Source organism: Myxine glutinosa, chromosome 1 (genome assembly GCF_964187855.1).
Source record: "Myxine glutinosa chromosome 1, kmMyxGlut1.1, whole genome shotgun sequence".
NCBI lineage: Eukaryota > Metazoa > Chordata > Myxini > Myxiniformes > Myxinidae > Myxine > Myxine glutinosa.
The window spans coordinates 290,271,405-290,288,252 of record NC_136261.1 but is presented as its reverse complement, the minus strand read 5'-3'; the positions used below and the strand labels follow the sequence as shown (position 1 = coordinate 290,288,252).

General features: G+C 49.9%; 1 protein-coding gene across 8 annotated transcripts in view; it reads right to left on the bottom strand.

Annotated features, from left to right (window-relative positions):
• Positions 1 to 16,848, bottom strand: part of LOC137438815 (sodium- and chloride-dependent GABA transporter 3-like) — a 285,952-nt gene that overhangs the window by 22,002 nt on the left and 247,102 nt on the right. For all 8 annotated transcript variants that reach the window (XM_068134240.2, XM_078767392.1, XM_078767385.1 and 5 more), the window contains 2 exons: positions 5,198 to 5,300; positions 3,136 to 3,236 (listed from right to left, as the gene is read on the bottom strand). In XM_068134240.2, the coding sequence (XP_067990341.2) occupies positions 3,136 to 3,236; positions 5,198 to 5,300 (204 nt within the window). The remainder of the gene's footprint in view (positions 1 to 3,135; positions 3,237 to 5,197; positions 5,301 to 16,848) is intronic.

Sequence of the window (16,848 nt, the reverse complement as noted above, 5' to 3'; positions counted from 1 at the left end):
TTGCTGCCCACTCATAATGAGGGAGGAGGCAAGTCGACTATAACTGCGCAAAGGCCTTATTCAGGAATTACTATGGTTTACAGCAAGAGTGGCAAGAATGCTGCATGGAGAGCAGGGTCAGTCTATGACTCCGCACAGTTGTTACAACAGCGAGGCCCTACATGAAGTAGTGCAGGTGCTATGAAGACATTAGAAGAAAATGTTTCATACCTGAATTCAAACACAAGTGATCAGCCCTTCCTTTCAAACAAAGAGTCAACATTTGTTTGGAGGCAAACGTTTTGTCAGATGTTGCAGATGCTTTATAAATTTGAAAAATGGTGAAGTGAAATTGTTGTGTCTTGGTGATGGTGAAGTGTTGTTTTGCAAAGATATTTGCGATGCAAATGAAATAGATTGAATTAACAATATGGAAGGAGTCAATGACCAACGAAATGTTTTGTGATCAGATTCTTGCAGGATGATGGTGTATGCCTAAGGGAATTGGATTACCAAAGTTGTGGTTTGAGTACTTGTATTGATGTTTAATTGTAGAGATCGATTGTTTACTTGTACTTGTATTGATGTTTAGATTAATGGTTAATATAAACAAAAACAAAAAGATGAGCGAATTGTGGAAATATAGATCTTTACTTGTAATTGGTTGAGATTGGTGAGTGAACAGGTGGCTCAGAGAATGTCAGGAATTTGGAAAACCTGGAAATCTCTTGTTCACCTTGTCACGGCCCCGGGCTAGAGCACATTCCTAGGCTTTCACTATTGTGAAGCAAATGCAGGGTTGGAGGATCTCCCAGCAGGAGGGGATGGTTGTCAACGCCTGGGGGGACGAGCTGGTGCCGGTGAGGCGAGTGTGGATGACCGAGTAACGTTTCGGAGAAGGGATTAAGATTAGCGCAGAGAGGATTAAGATTTCTGTAACCATAAAACGTGAACAACATCCTGGGAGGAACCGACTTGTCGCCAGAACCTCTGACGAACAGAACGAGTACGGAACGAGAACAGCGCTGCGCAGAGGACCGGCCAAAGGAAAAGAACCAACGACTTGAATTACCAAATTCATTGAGTTATTGTAGTTCCTTATTATATTGAAACAAGTGATCTATTAATTATAATAAAGCCTTATTTGTAAAAGCTGTTTCGGTCATAGTGGTCTCCTGTGTCCACAACATTCTCCTACAGTGCGTTGCCATAATGGACACTGGATTGCTCACAAATGGAATGACACACGAGGGAATTTACCCATAATCCCTATAGTAACCCATAATCCCTGCCTCGTGGCGGGGACACAGATACAACTTGTTCCGACATCCGGGCTACACACATAACTTATTACAGGTAGATTCCCTATCATGACAGTCGAGTACCTACCTATGCAGATCTACCTGGCTCTAGATATTCCACTACCCCCACCCCCCTCCCCCCCCCCCGCCCCCCACATAACAATATCTTACATACACCCACAGCTTTTTAGCTGTTTAACAGTAGTGTAAATTTCAATTTATCCAACCTCCCTTGTCAACTGACATTCCTTGGGTAAACATATTTCAAGGAATACTATCAATTACTATTGTGTTACAATAATAACAAAAAAATATGCACGCAAAATTAAATAATGTTTGAACTTTTCATGTCACTTTTTGCCGAGGAAAACCATTGTAACCATTTTTAAATGATTCGGTAACTTATTTAATCGGTAAATCGTGTTTAAAAATCGGTTAAACGATATTCATTTATGTACCAGTTCATTCATTTTAGGTGATGCAGCAGCATCATAAGAGGACAAAGTGTAATTAAAATAATCCATTTAACACTTTGATATAACTCAATGTTCATCGGACGTTTAATAGAAACCCCTAAACCTAACCCTAAAGTGGGTCTAGTACCTAAGTAAAACGTTTAGGGAACGTTTTCCTGCAACAATGTAATAATGTTGTTGTAAAACTTTTCCACAACGTTGTTTCAACGTTTTTCACGTTACTCAACAAAATGGCATGAAATAGGTTTTTTTCCATCTACTCCAACATCTCCCACCCTTGGAATGCTCGCAAAGTTGAGCGGAATGTTTGTAGTTCACAACACGTTTATTGATATAACGTCAGCCCAATACCTAACTAAAACGTTTAAGGAGCGTTTTCCCGCATCATTCAAATAATGTTTTTGTAAAACGTTTCCACAACGTTGTTTCTACGTTTTTCATGTTACTCAACAAAATGGCAGGAAATACGTTTTTTCCATCTCCTCCAACATCTCCCACCCTTGGCATGCTCGCAAAGTTGAGCCGAATGTTTGTAGTTCACAACACGTTTATTGATATAACGTCAGCCCAATACCTAACGAAAACCTTTAAGGAACGTTTTCCCGCAACATTCAAATAATGTTGTTGTAAAACGTTTCCACAATGTTGTTTCAACGTTTTTCACGTTACACAACAAAATGGCATGAAATACGTTTTTTCCACCTCCCCAACATCTCCCACCCCTGGAATGTTCGCAAAGTTGAGCAGAATGTTTGTAGTTCACAACACATTGATTGGTATAACGTCAGTCTAGAACCTAACTAGAACGTTTAGGGAACGTTTTTCTGCAACATTCAAGTAACGTTGTTGTAAAACGTTTCCACAACATTGTTTCAACGTTTTTCACATTACTTGCCTGCAACATTGAAATAATGTTGTTGTAAAACATTTCCACAACGTTGTTTCAACGTTTTTCACGTTACTTAACAAAATGGCAGAAAATGCGTTTTTTCCACCTCCACCAACATCTCCCACACCTGGAATGTTCGCAAAGTTGAGCAGAATGTTTGTAGATCACAACACATTGATTGGTATAACGTCGGTCTAGAATCTAACTAAAACGTTTAGGGAACGTTTTTCTGCAACATTCAAATAACGTTGTTGTAAAACGTTTCCACAACGTTGTTTAAAGGTTAACATGTTTGAAGGTAAAAGTAAAACGTCCTTAAAACATTTATAAAACGTTGTTTTTTTCGTTACCTAATTACGATGTTCCAGCAACGTTGTGATTACGTTATGTGTTTGCCGGGAAGCCACTCTAGGGTTAATAATGTATCATATTCCTCATTGCTGAGATGGTTTTCTACATATAACACTTGCAGGTGGAGTGGGTCACTCACAATGCAGATGCCTGGTGTGAAATACCTCCAGCACCAATTGAACAAAGGTATTGGTCGGTACCCAATCATTTGCTGGACATTGTCATAAAACCGGTCTCCACCTGTGGGGTGCAAGAAAGTAACAGCCACTATTCAAGATGCTAACGAATGCTGATTTAAGATTCTAGACAACAGTAATTGCATAACACCACAGAAAATTATTAAACAACATCTGTCAAAGTTTTTAATTTGGTCCCAATAAAAAAAAAAAACTTATGAAGGATTTAAGCAGTGACTGGTTGTTATTACAAACTTCCAGCAAATAAACATTTTTGATGCTAACCTGATTTTTCAAATAAACAGACCAATTTAATTGCATTTTGTTATTCCATTCAATTCGGTGCGGTATTACAATTTCTAGCACAACTATCATTTAGGGAGCTGTGATTTTTCTTTATGGTTCTGGTTTATTAACTCCACCACGAAAGGTGGACGGACGTTATGTTTTCAGCCGTCAGTTTGTCTGTCTGTCTGTGAGCAGGAAATTTCAAAAAGTTATGGCCAGATTAGGACGAAACTTTGTGGACAGGTTTGGTGTGCGCCGAGGTCGAATTGATTAAATTTTGGTGAAGAACCGGATGCGATAATTTGATTTAATTTACGAAGTAATTCTTCACCATTGAGAGATCGGGAAAAACTATATATAGCACGATATTTCAAAAAGTTGTGGATGGATTATGACAAAACTTGGTGGATGAGTTCGATAGGTGACAAGAACAAGCGATCATATTTAATTTAATGTCCAAATGCAGATCCGGCCTATCAGTGGAATACAAACGTAAACTGTGCGGCTTTGCGGAGGTATGTGCCCTACCAAGCGCTGTTCTCATTTTGCATTCTGTCATTGATTTTCCCCAAGAGACATTGCCTCCAGTAATAATTCAAAACTGAAATCAGCATTTCATATTCAAAGTGACAATTGGATATAATCCCAGGAGAAAAATACATTAAATACATTTTTTATGAAGATCCAATTCCTGAAGGTATGATAACATTCTTTTTTTTAAAAGAGGGGGATTTAGAACCTCGTGGAACCCCAATCCCTGCTTCAGACCAGCGTATGGATAATTGACGAACACATTTGCAGGGGATTCCATTATTTGATGTCACTTAAATGACCACAAAAGCCTGCTGTTGGCTTAACGGTGAAGGTGGCTGGCATAAGTTTGATGGCTAAGGGTCCTGAGTTTGAGCCACTGTCATGCCGTTGAAATAACACCAGGTGGGTTGACTCAGCCTGTAATCCTTCTGAGGTCGGCAAAATGAGAACCAGCTTACTGGGATAATAAGCCATTCCAGTATCCTGCTTCGGAGTGGCGACCGGTCCAGGATTGTACTCCTTAGCCAATGAAACTGCCTCGGCAGCTCCTATGTACCTCACGGCATGAAAGGAATCGTGATTGCTATTTTAAATCACCACAAAGGCAGAGCTAACTCACTAGTCGTCTTTCCAGGTTGTCTTCTTGTGAATGCATGTTGCACGGAATTGAAATTCATATTCGCTCCTCTGATTGCGTCATTACTGAAGCACAGCTGCATCATCTGTGCAGTTCCCCTGTGTGTGCATGCAGGGATTTGGCTCGGGTGCTGGCAACAATCATTGACTTTGCGAGAGACATTGTGTGATCTTTAACGTCCACTGGCAATTACTCTCCCGAAATAATTTTCTAAGAACTTTTTTTCTTCAAATAAAAAAGTTTTCTTGAAACAGAAAAATCATGAGAAACTTTTTATTGTAGCAAGAAAAGCTTTTTCATTGTTTTCTTGTTTCAAAAATATTTTTACAAAATAAATAGTTTTTTTGGCAGAGTACTCGCAGACGTGTCTACAATTTAATGGCCTATTCAAGGGATGGCACGCTTGTTTATGCAACGCCTTGCCTGGGACACACATTAAGTCAAATTTTGAATTGAAGCTAGACGAGACGGCTCAAAGACAAGTGTATCTCCTCTCTGACATTCTATGAGGCTGTTAGTATCACAAATCATAGTAGGCAAAAATAGCACTGTGGGGTTTTACATACCGTATGCCCATCCGATGCATATGCACTCAAAAACAGCAACAAAGAGTAAACACAATCCACTTGCAGCGTAGTAATCCATAAGTATGAAGATGTACATCCCACCCTGCACACCACATACATTGACTGATAAGTGTGTGTGTGTGTGTGTGTGTGTGTGTGTGTGTGTGTGTGTGTGTGTGTGTGTGTGTGTGTGTGTGTGTGTGTGTGTGTGTGTGTGTGTGTGTGTGTGTGTAAGAGAATATATATACATATATATATTGAAGGAACTGCGCTCCAACGCGAGTCGAAAGAATTGACGCGACCAAAGACGGAATTCGTCCGAGTTGCTTTATTGAAACAAAACAGCTCAGGTATTCTGACAAGCCCGTTTATCGGGCAGCAATATATATACACATTTATGTTGGGAAGTTTGCCCGGTAAAAGCTATACCGGGCATGCCCGGGTGTCAAGGGCGAGCCTTGGAAAGGCGAGTCTGGACCTGCCCGGGCATGTTTGGCTGTGGCCTGGCAAGTCGAGGCTGGGCGTGCCCGGGCGCTCTGGGCGAGCCCTGGAAAGGCGATAGCGGGCATGCCCGGACGCTCTGGGCGAGCCCTGGAAAGGCGATAGCGGGCATGCCCGGACGCTCTGGGCGAGCCCTGAAAAGGCGATAGCGGGCATGCCCGGACGCTCTGGGCGAGCCCTGGAAAGGCGAGAGTGGGCATGCCCGGGAAAGACGAGACCGGGCGTGCCCAGGAGGTTCGGGCGTGCCCGGGAACAGTGAGTCCGGGCATGCCTGGGAGAGGCGCGTCTGGCCGTGTTCTGGCCGGTGCAAGGCGATTGTGTGCATCCAGCGGTAACCGCTACACACGCCCCTCAAGAATCGACCTGCACCGGCAGGGTCAATTTAAGGGGGGTCCGGATGACCCGGCCGAAGCGACCCCTGGAGGGTCGTGGGGAGGGGTCCGACGTGGTGGTGGGTGGTCGAGCGGGGGGAACTGTGGACGGGGGGCGGCCTCGCCGCGGAGGAAGGGCCAACCGTGGTGGTCGGTCGAAGTCCATGTGCGCCGGTTTGAGGCGGTCCACAGAAATCCGGTCCGGCCGGCCGCCGAAGTCGACGATGAAAGACTTGTCGCCCCGTCGCAGGACCCGGAAGGGCCCGTCGTACGGTGGCCGGAGTGGCCCCCGGTGCGCGTCATGACGCACAAAGACGTACTCCGCTGTGCGAAGCGCCGGGGGGACGTAGGACTGGGGGCCACCGTGGCGGGACGTCGGCACGGGGACAAATCGTCGGGCGGCCTCCTGGAGGTCCGAGCACTGGCGAGCGGCGGACCAGGGACTGGTAGCGTCGGGCATGAATTCGCCCGGGACACGGAGCGGCTGGCCGTAGACGAGCTCGGCGGCGGACGCCTGGAGGTCTTCCTTGGGGGCCGTGCGAAGGCCCAAACAGACCCACGGCAGCCGGTCGGCCCAACCGTCGTCCTGAAGGCCGGCCATGAGTGCGGCCTTCATGGAGCGGTGAAACCGCTCGCACAACCCGTTGGCTTGGGGGTGGTAGGCCGTGGTGCGGTGCAGCGTGACCCCCAACGAACGGGCGACCGCGCCCCAAAGCTCAGACGTGAACTGTGGGCTGCGGTCGGACGAGATGTCCGCTGGTGCGCCGAAGCGCGTGACCCAGGTGGCGATGAACGCCTGCGCCACGTCGGCGGTGGTGGTGGAGGCGTGGGGCACAGCCTCCGGCCACCTGGTGGTCCTGTCCACCATGGTGAGCAGGTGGGTGAACCCCTGCGAGTGGTCGAAACACCGTTCAGGCACGGCGAAAGGTGCCAGCGGGGCCTGGGTGTGGCGGTGGACCTTGACCCGCTGGCAGGCCCTGCAGGCATTGGCCCAGTCGCGGATGTTTCGTCGAAGGCCGTGCCAGACGAAATGCGCCGACACCAGCTTCTGAGAAGCTTTCCGGCCCGGGTGAGAAAGGCCGTGGATGGAGGCGAAGATGCGGCGCTGCCAGGAAACGGGCACGATGGGGCGAGGGTGGCCCTGGGAGACGTCGCAGAGCAGGACGGTGCCCGCGAAGGGAATGTCGGCCAGGCGGAGGCCCGTGTCCGCCGCATGGAGTGCCTGCACCGAGGCGTCGGTGGTCTGGTCGGCCGCCATGAGCACGAAGTCCACGCCGAGGTGGACCGCGTTCGCGCTGGCCCGAGAAAGACAGTCGGCCACGGCGTTGTCTTTGCCGGCGACGTGCCGGATGTCCGTGGTGAACTCCGACACGGCGGAGAGGTGGCGGTGCTGGCGGGCCGACCACGGCTCCGTGACCTTAGCCATTGCGTAGACCAACGGCTTGTGGTCGACGAAAGCCGTGAACGGGCGGCCCTCCAGGAGGTGTCGGAAATGGCGAACGGCCAGGAATAGCCCGAGGAGCTCGCGGTCGAACGTGCTGTAGTTTAACTCGTTCGGCCGGAGTTGCCGGCTGAAAAAAGCGAGTGGCTGCCAAACCCCGTCCACCCATTGCTCATGGACGGCGCCCACCGCGGAGTTGGCGGCGTCCGTAGTGAGGGCAATGGGCGCGTTGAGCACCGGGTGAGCCAGCAGCGTTGCGTCGGCGAGGCCCCGTTTGGCGCTGGCGAAGGCCGCGTCCATGGCCGCGGACCAAACAATGTCATGCTTGGCCGGCTTGCCCCGGAGGGCCTTGTAAAGGGGCCGCATGAGCTGAGCAGCGCGGGGCACGAATCGGTGATAAAAATTCACCATGCCAAGGAACTCTTGGAGGGCCTTGATGGAACGGGGACGCGGGAACGTGGTGATGGCCTCGACCTTGGTCGGCAGCGGCACGGCCCCGGTCTTGGTGATGCGGTGGCCCAAAAAGTCAATGGTCATCGCGCCGAACTGGCATTTGACCGGGTTGACAATTAAGCCGTGCTCGCTGAGGCGACCGAACAGTGTTCGGAGGTGGAGGAGGTGCTCGGCGCGGGACGTGCTGGTGACGAGGATATCGTCCAGATAGACGAAAAGAAACGGCAGGTCACGCAGCACGCCGTCCATCAAGCGCTGGAACGCCTGGGCCACGTTCTTGAGGCCAAACGGCATCCGCAAAAATTCGAACAGGCCGAACGGCGTGATGACGGCCGTCTTCGGGACGTCGGCCGCCCGGACAGGTACCTGGTGGTAGCCCCGTATCAGGTCAATTTTCGAAAAGATGAGCCGTCCCGCCAAACGGGCGGAAAAGTCCTGAATATGCGGGATCGGGTACCTGTCGGGGGTGGTAGCATCGTTGAGACGGCGGTAGTCGCCACACGGGCGCCATCCACCCCCCGGCTTTGGCACGATGTGCAGTGGCGAGGCCCACGCGCTATCGGAGCGCCGCACGATGCTGAGGTGCTCCAACGCGTCGAACTCGGCCTTCGCCACGGCGAGCTTGGCCGGGTCGAGGCGGCGGGCCCTGGCATAGACCGGCGGGCCCGTAGTGGGTATGTGGTGCTCGATCCCGTGCCGCACCGCGACGGCCGAAAACGTCGGCTGCGTGAGGGCCGGGAATTCCACGAGCAGGCGAGCGAACTTGTTCGCTGCCGGGAGGGCGCACGCCAGTTCGGTCGGCGCGGAGCTGCTCATCGTGCACGCCAGGGAGCTGAAGGTCTCGGCGTTGACAAGGCGACGACATTTGACGTCGACCAGCAGCCCGTGCGCGCAGAGGAAGTCGGCGCCCAGCAAAGCCATGGGGACGCAGGCGGTCACAAAAGTCCATTGAAAACGCTGGCTGCCGAAGCAGAGGGTGACGACGCGTGGGCCGAAAGTGCGTATGGCCGAGCCATTAGCAGCGACCAAAGAGGGGCCGCAAACGGCGTCCCGCCTGTCCTGCTCGGAGGCGGGTATGACGCTCAGTTGGGCGCCGGTGTCACACAGGAAACGCCGCGCAGACGCTTTGTCCCGAATAAACAGCAAGTTGCCCGAGTGGCCGGCGCTCATGGCTGGGAAAGAACGCCGGCCCGGCCGTTTCCCGACCTGCCGAAAGTGCACGGGGGCCGGCACGTCCGAGCCTTGTGTCCGAACCTGGCGTGGTAATAACACCACGCCCGGTCAGTTGGAGGCCCCGGCCGTCGTGTCGGAAGAGGGCGGTGCGGCGTGGCGGCCGCCAGTTGCACCGGCAGTTCGGCCTCCAACCGCGCAGGGCGCTCAGGCGTCGTGGGCGTCGCCTCGGACGGCGGCGGGCTCCAGGTAACCGCGCTGATGTGCTGGCCCGCCGAAGAGATCTTATCGGCTTCCCTGGCGAGGGCGCGGGAATCCGTGATCAACATGCCAGCCAGGGCGAGGCGTACCGGGTGAGGCAGCTGGCGAAGGAACAGCTCGCGGAACAGAAATCCGGAGAGTGCTCACCGAGCAACGAGAGCATATAGTCCATGCGCTCTGACGGGTGCGTGTCGCCGAGCTCGGGCAGAGCGAGCAGGCGCCGTGCGCGTGCTGCCGGTGAGAGGGCAAAAGCGTCGAGGAGGAGTGTCTTCAGCGCGTCGTATTTGTCAGCAGCCGGCGGGTGCTCGAGGAGGCTCAAGGCGCGGGCCGCGGTGGCGGAACCGAGCGCCGCCACAACATGGTGGAAGCGGGTGTCGTCCGCGGTGATGCCTCGCAGGGCGAACTGAGAATCCGCCTGAGCGAACCAAACAGCCGCGTGAGCCTCCCAGAAGGTAGGCAGTTTAAGCGTCACTGCCGTATCCATGTCGGCAGGTCACCAATGAAGGAACTGCGCTCCAACGCGAGTCGAAAGAATTGACGCGACCAAAGACGGAATTCGTCCGAGTTGCTTTATTGAAACAAAACAGCTCAGGTATTCTGACAAGCCCGTTTATCGGGCAGCAATATATATACACATTTATGTCGGGAAGTTTGCCCGGCAAAAGCTATACCGGGCATGCCCGGGTGTCAAGGGCGAGCCTTGGAAAGGCGAGTCTGGACCTGCCCGGGCGTGTTTGGCTGCGGCCTGGCAGGTCGAGGCTGGCGCTCTGGGCGAGCCCTGGAAAGGCGATAGCGGGCATGCCCGGACGCTCTGGGCGAGCCCTGGAAAGGCGATAGCGGGCATGCCCGGACGCTCTGGGCGAGCCCTGAAAAGGCGATAGCGGGCATGCCCGGACGCTCTGGGCGAGCCCTGGAAAGGCGAGAGCGGGCATGCCCGGGAAAGACGAGACCTGGCGTGCCCGGGAGGTTCGGGCGTGCCCGGGAACAGTGAGTCCGGGCATGCCCGGGAGAGGCGCGTCTGGCCGTGTTCTGGCCGGTGCAAGGCGATTGTGTGCATCCAGCAGTAACCGATACAATATATATATATATATATATATATATATATATATATATATATATATATATATATATATATATATATAACAGGTGGATGCAAGGAATGATATATGTGTTATATCAACTTATATAAGTGACTCGCTGTTTAATAACAGTTTGTAGTTAAAAATGCACGGTGGAGAACTAAGCACAGTGTTTGTGGAATTTATTTATGCCATATAAAACAGAAACTTCCTTTAGAGACAATGACTTGTATGTGATGATTTGTGTTGCAACACAGGGTTTAAATTTTAATTATTTTCAAATGGAAAAAAGAATTTTAATGTTGTGCTACAGTCACGTGAAAAAGTAAGTACACCCCATGTAAAGTTTTGACTTTTTCAACATATTTCAACATACAGCTATTTGATCTTCATTTCAACAATATTGATAGATAAAGGTGATATAAGATAACAAATATCATGAAACATTTACATTTTGTAGTCCATTGTATAATTTAAATAAACATAAATGCAAATTTCGCATGTGGAAAAAGTAAGTACACCCTTGGCTCTAGTAGGTGGTATTGCTCACTTTGACAGAAACAACTTCAAGTAGGCGTTTCTTATAACTGTCTACCAGTCTCTGACATTGACTGGGAGAAATTTTTGCCCACTCCTCCATGCAGAATTCTTTCAGCTGTGCGATGTTTGAAGGGTTTCTTGCATGCACAGCTCGTTTCAAATCCCCCCACAACATCTCGATGGGATTTAGATCCGGGCTTTGACTTGGCCATTCCAGAACCCTCCATTTCTTTCTTTTCAGCCATTCCTTGGTGGATTTACTGGTATGTTTAGAGTCATTGTCATGTTGCAAGGTCCACCTTCGGTTTAGCTTCAACTTTCCGACAGATGGCCTCACATTATCCTCAAGCACCCTCTTGTACAATGAAGAAATCATAGTGGATTCTATGATGGTGAGTTGCCCAGGCCCTGATGCAGCAAAGCTGCCCCAAACCATAATATTTTCACCACCATGCTTTACAGTTGGTATCAGGTTCTTGTGGTCAAATGCTGTCTTTAGTTTTCGCCAAACATGTCTTCTGGTACTGTGGCCAAATCGCTCTACCTTTGACTCATCTGTCCAGAGCACATTGTTCCAGAAGTGCTGGACTTTGCCTAGGTGTTCATTGGCAAACTTTAGTCTTGCCCTGATGTTCTTTCTGGACAGCAAAGGTTTCCTCCTGGCACACCTGCCATGTAGATCAAATTTGTGCAGCCTCTTTCTAATGGTAGACTCATGCACTTATGACATCAACAGTGGCAAGAGCTACCTGTAGGTCCCGTGATGACATTCTGGGGTTCTTAGAGACTTCTTTCAGCATCTTGCGGTCTGCTCTCAGGCTGAACTTGCTGGGGCGGCCTGGCCCGAACAAGTTGGCAGTTGTTTGGAATCTTCTCCACTTGATGATGATCTTCCGGACAGTCGGATGATTGATTTCAAATTGTTTGGAGATCTTTTTCAATCCCTGCCCAGAATCGTAGGCATCTATAACCTTCTTTCTGAAGGCCTCAGAGAGCTCTTTTGATCCAGGCATGGTGACGCCGCACACTTCAACAACAAAGAGCAAACCAAACTAAATGTCTGAGGTTTAAATAAGACAGGTTCCTCCAAGATCCTCTTTAAAGATGGTCTATTAATTTGCATCTGAGCTGGTGCACCTAATTCTAATTTTAGGTATTTGAAGTAGTGATAAATGTAGGGGTGTACTTACTTTTCCATGTCATGTATGAAGTGCAAATATTCACCGTTATATCCCTACACCGTGACCGCATTGTATACCTATGCCCAGCTCGGATGGCACTGAGGTGAATCGGGCATGTATCGGCAGAGTGAATAAACGCATACGACAATTGATCGTAGTTTGTCGAGATACCTTACATGGCGACGAGGATAAACATCTAGACCATGACTTCTTTCGGCCATATCGATGAATTCGACCCTCATGAGGGGGATTTTGACACGTATTCTGAGCGGTTGTGTTTTTACTTCGAGGCGAACGGCATCACGACCGAAGCCCGGATGAAGGCCGTCTTCCTGTCCGTTTGCGGAGGTGAGACGTTCACACTTGTTAAAAACCTGATTCGGCCTCGGACAATCCAAGACCTCACGTATGCAGAGCTCAAGGCCACTTTAAAGGAACATTGTAATCCAGCTCCTTCAGTCATCCTGTGTCGGTTTAATTTTTCCATTTGCAGACAGCAGCAAGGTCAGTCGATCGCAGATTTTATTGCACACCTCAAAAAACTGTCACATCTGTGTGAGTTTGGGGACACGATTGATGACATGCTCCGTGATTTGCTGGTGGTTGGCATGTCCGATGACCGCACTCGTAGACGCCTGCTTGCTGAGAGAAGACTGACATTCCAAAATGCCAGAGACACCGCCATTTCCATGGAAAGTGCTGAACGCAATGCTACAAGCATCGGTGCCACTCGCTCATCTGGTACCAGCCCTGCTGTGAATCGGTTGGATCATGTTCAGCCAAAACGTTGGAACAAGGCTCCTCATCAGAAGCCAGTGCAGTCTCAAACACACAACCAATGTTTTCGGTGCACCGGAAAGCACCCTCCGGAGTCGTGTCGGTTCAAAGATGCCACCTGCAATTTCTGTTCGAAAACTGGCCATATTGCTCCAGCTTGCATCACTCGCAAATCGGGAAAAGGGAAAGCTGCTGCTTGCAGCCAAGAAGATTCATCAGTTTATCGGTTCGGAGGAACCTGAGCTTGACCAGGTGAGCTCTGTTTCCGACAACTCAGAATCGTATGACCTGCTTCATATTGATTCTCACCATAGCCCTCTTCTTGCCACTGTTGTCGTCAACAATCGACCATTGCAAATGGAGGTCGACACTGGTGCGGCCGTCTCGCTCATCAGCCATGCTGTTTTCACAAACCTGTGGAGTGATGCTGACCAACCCCATCTGAAACCTACTACCTATGGTCTCTCCACCTATACGGGTGAGAAGATTGTTCCCTGCGGTACATGTGACGTCACGGTGGGCTACGATAACCGTGAGTTTCACCTACCCCTGATCGTCATTCCTGGAAAGGGCCCTTCCTTACTCGGCAGGACCTGGTTGAGCATAATTCGACTGAAGTGGAAAAGCATTCATCAACTCCGGGCAGCCAACGTTTCTCCTACCGCAGCATACACACTCAAAAATGTGCTGGATATGTACCCGTATGTCTTCAAGGATGAGCTTGGAACCTTGAAAGGACATATGGCTAAACTCAGGGTTGACCGGGATGCCAATCCTATATTTTGCAGAGCTCGCCCAGTCCCTTTCGCCCTGCGGGAGCGGATTGACAAGGAACTGGATCATCTTGAAAATCTGGGGATCATCGAGCAAATCCAGTATGCCGAATGGGCGGCGCCCATCGTTCCCGTCATAAAATCGGACGAGTCCATCCGCATATGTGGAGATTATAAAATGACCATGAACAAGTGTTCTTCATTGGATAAATATCCAATCCCGAGGATTGAAGACCTCTATGCTCGTCTCACGGGAGGCAAGACTTTTACGAAACTCGATCTCAAATCCGCCTATCTACAGCTCCGCTTGGATGAGAATTCGAAACAGTATTTTACCATCAACACGCATCGTGGGTTGTACAGGTACCACCGACTCAGTTTTGGAGTGAAATCTGCACCTGGAATTTATCAGCGTGTCATGGACAGTTTGTTTGCCGCCGAACGCAACATTGTTTGTTTACCAGGATGATATTCTGGTTACTGGTCGTACGGACGCGGAACATCTTCAAAACCTGGAGAGAGTCCGAAATCTTCTTCAGAACTCCGGCCTACATTTGCGTCGAGACAAGTGCAAGTTTATGGTGCCATCAGTCACGTACCTGGGTCATACGATTGATGCCGAGGGTCTACACCCGACAGATGAGAAAGTCCGAGCTATCAAGGATGCTCCTGCTCCACGAGACGTGACCGAATTGAAGTCATACCTCGGTTTGCTTCAGTTCTATGGTCGTTACATTCCGAATGTGACCGACGTTTTGGGCCCCCTTTATCAGCTTTTGAGGAAAGGAGTCTCCTGGAGCTGGGGGTCTACTGAACAATCAGCATTCCAGACCTCTAAGGATCTGCTCAAATCATCCAATGTTCTCATTCATTTTGATCCAGAGAAGGATCTTGTGCTGACATGCGATGCCTGTCGGTATGGAGTGGGGAGTGTATTATCACACGTGATGCCAGATGGTACGGAAAGACCAGTTGCATTTGCATCCAGAACGTTGTCCCCGGTAGAGAAGAACTATTCCCAATTTGACAAGGAAGGATTGGGAATCGTTTTCGGCGTCAGCAAATTTCGCCAGTACCTTCTTGGACATCATTTCACGATTCGCACTGATCACAAGCCGCTGATCAGTCTGTTTGGTCCAACTACGGCGACATCTGACACACTACCGCCCAGGATCATCCGCTGGTCCCTGTTTCTCGCTGCTTATGACTACACCATACGTTATAAGCCCGGTTCGTCTATCACAAATGCAGATGCCACGAGTCGGTTACCCCTTCCAGAATCCGTTGATGATTCGCCTACACCAGGATCCATTATCGCACTGATGGATCATCTGGAAGATTGTGCTGTCGATTCCGGCCAGATCCGCACTCATACTCGACGAGACCCCGTTCTGTCCAGAACTGTCCAGGCTGTACAGCTTGGATGGCATTTGCTACCTGAGGGTGACCCAGATTTTGTGGCTTTTAAAGCACGTAAAAACGAACTCAGCGTGGAAAATGGTTGCCTACTCTGGGGATGTCGTGTCGTGATCCCGAAAAATCTGCGTTCCAGGGTCATGGATGAAATCCATGACTGTCACCCCGGGATTGTGAAGATGAAGTCACTTGCTAGAAACTATGTGTGGTGGCCGAATCTTGATGCTGATATCGAACATCATGTTCGACATTGTTACCCCTGCCAGAGCACCCGGAATACACCTACGAAAGCACCACTGCATCCCTGGGAATGGCCCAGCGAACCGTGGCATCGCCTACATCTCGATTATGCCGGGCCTATTAACGGCAGCATGATTCTAATAATTACGGACGTGCACACAAAATGGATTGATGCCTATGTGATGCGTGGTACTACGTCAGCCATTGTCATCGAAAGACTCAGACGCTGTTTCGCCACTCATGGTCTGCCCAGGATGATCGTGACTGATAACGGTTCGTGTTTTTCCAGTGCCGAGTTTGCTGAGTTCACACGTCGGAACGGCATCAAACATACGTTTGTCAGCCCACATCACCAGGCTTCAAATGGCTTGGCCGAACGATCCGTGGGAATCATCAAATCCGGATTGCAGAAACTTCAGGAGGGAATCCTGGAAACAAAGCTGTCTCGTCTCCTGTTCAAATACCGCATCATGCCACAATCAACAACCGGTGCAGCTCCGTCTGAGTTATTGATGAAACGACACCTGAGATCGACACTTGACAATCTCAAACCAGACATATCATCAAATGTTTATCAGAGCCAGCTTTATCAAATATTGGTGCACAATAAGACGTCCAACAGTCGATGTATCAACATTGGAGATCCAGTGTTTGCCCGAAATTTTGGTGCAGGTGAATCGTGGCTACCAGGGGACATCATGGAGAAAGAAGCCAGGTACACTGTCCTGCGTGATTCGCCTGCAGGGGGGCCGCGAAATTCGTCGACATCAGGACCACATAACCTACCGTCACTGTGAGTCGATAGAGCCCACAGCATCGTCACAGTCAGGACAACAGTTCGACCCACCACTGCCGGAGATCATCGTGGCCGCTCCAGCCGGCTTGGACGCCCCCAAAACCTCTGCGAACGCTACACCCTTCGTGGAGACCAAAGGAATCACCTCGGACTCTGTATCCACTGGTACACCGCGACCCAAAGGAATCACCTCGGACTCTGTATCCACTGGTGCACCGCGACGCTCAATGCGTGAGAGAAAAGCACCGGACAGGTTGAATCTTTGAAGATGTTTTTTTTCACGGTGACACATGTTCTATTTTCACGGTGACACATGTTCTATTTTCACGTATTTTCATTATTCTCATAATCGTTTGCACACATAAATGTTTTGGAAATGTTGCTTTTGAAATGTCAATTCATGAAATCTAGCACGTATTGCTCTTGGTCATTTTGGACTTAATGGGGAGGATGTCATGTATGAAGTGCAAATATTCCCCGTTGTATCCCTACACCGTGACCGCATTGTATCCCTACACCGTGACCGCATTGTATCCCTACACCGTGACCGCATTGTATCCCTACGCTCGAGCTCGGATGGCGCTGAGGTGAATCGGGCCTGTATCGGCAGAGTGAATAAACGTGTACGACAATTGATCGTAGTTTGTCGAGA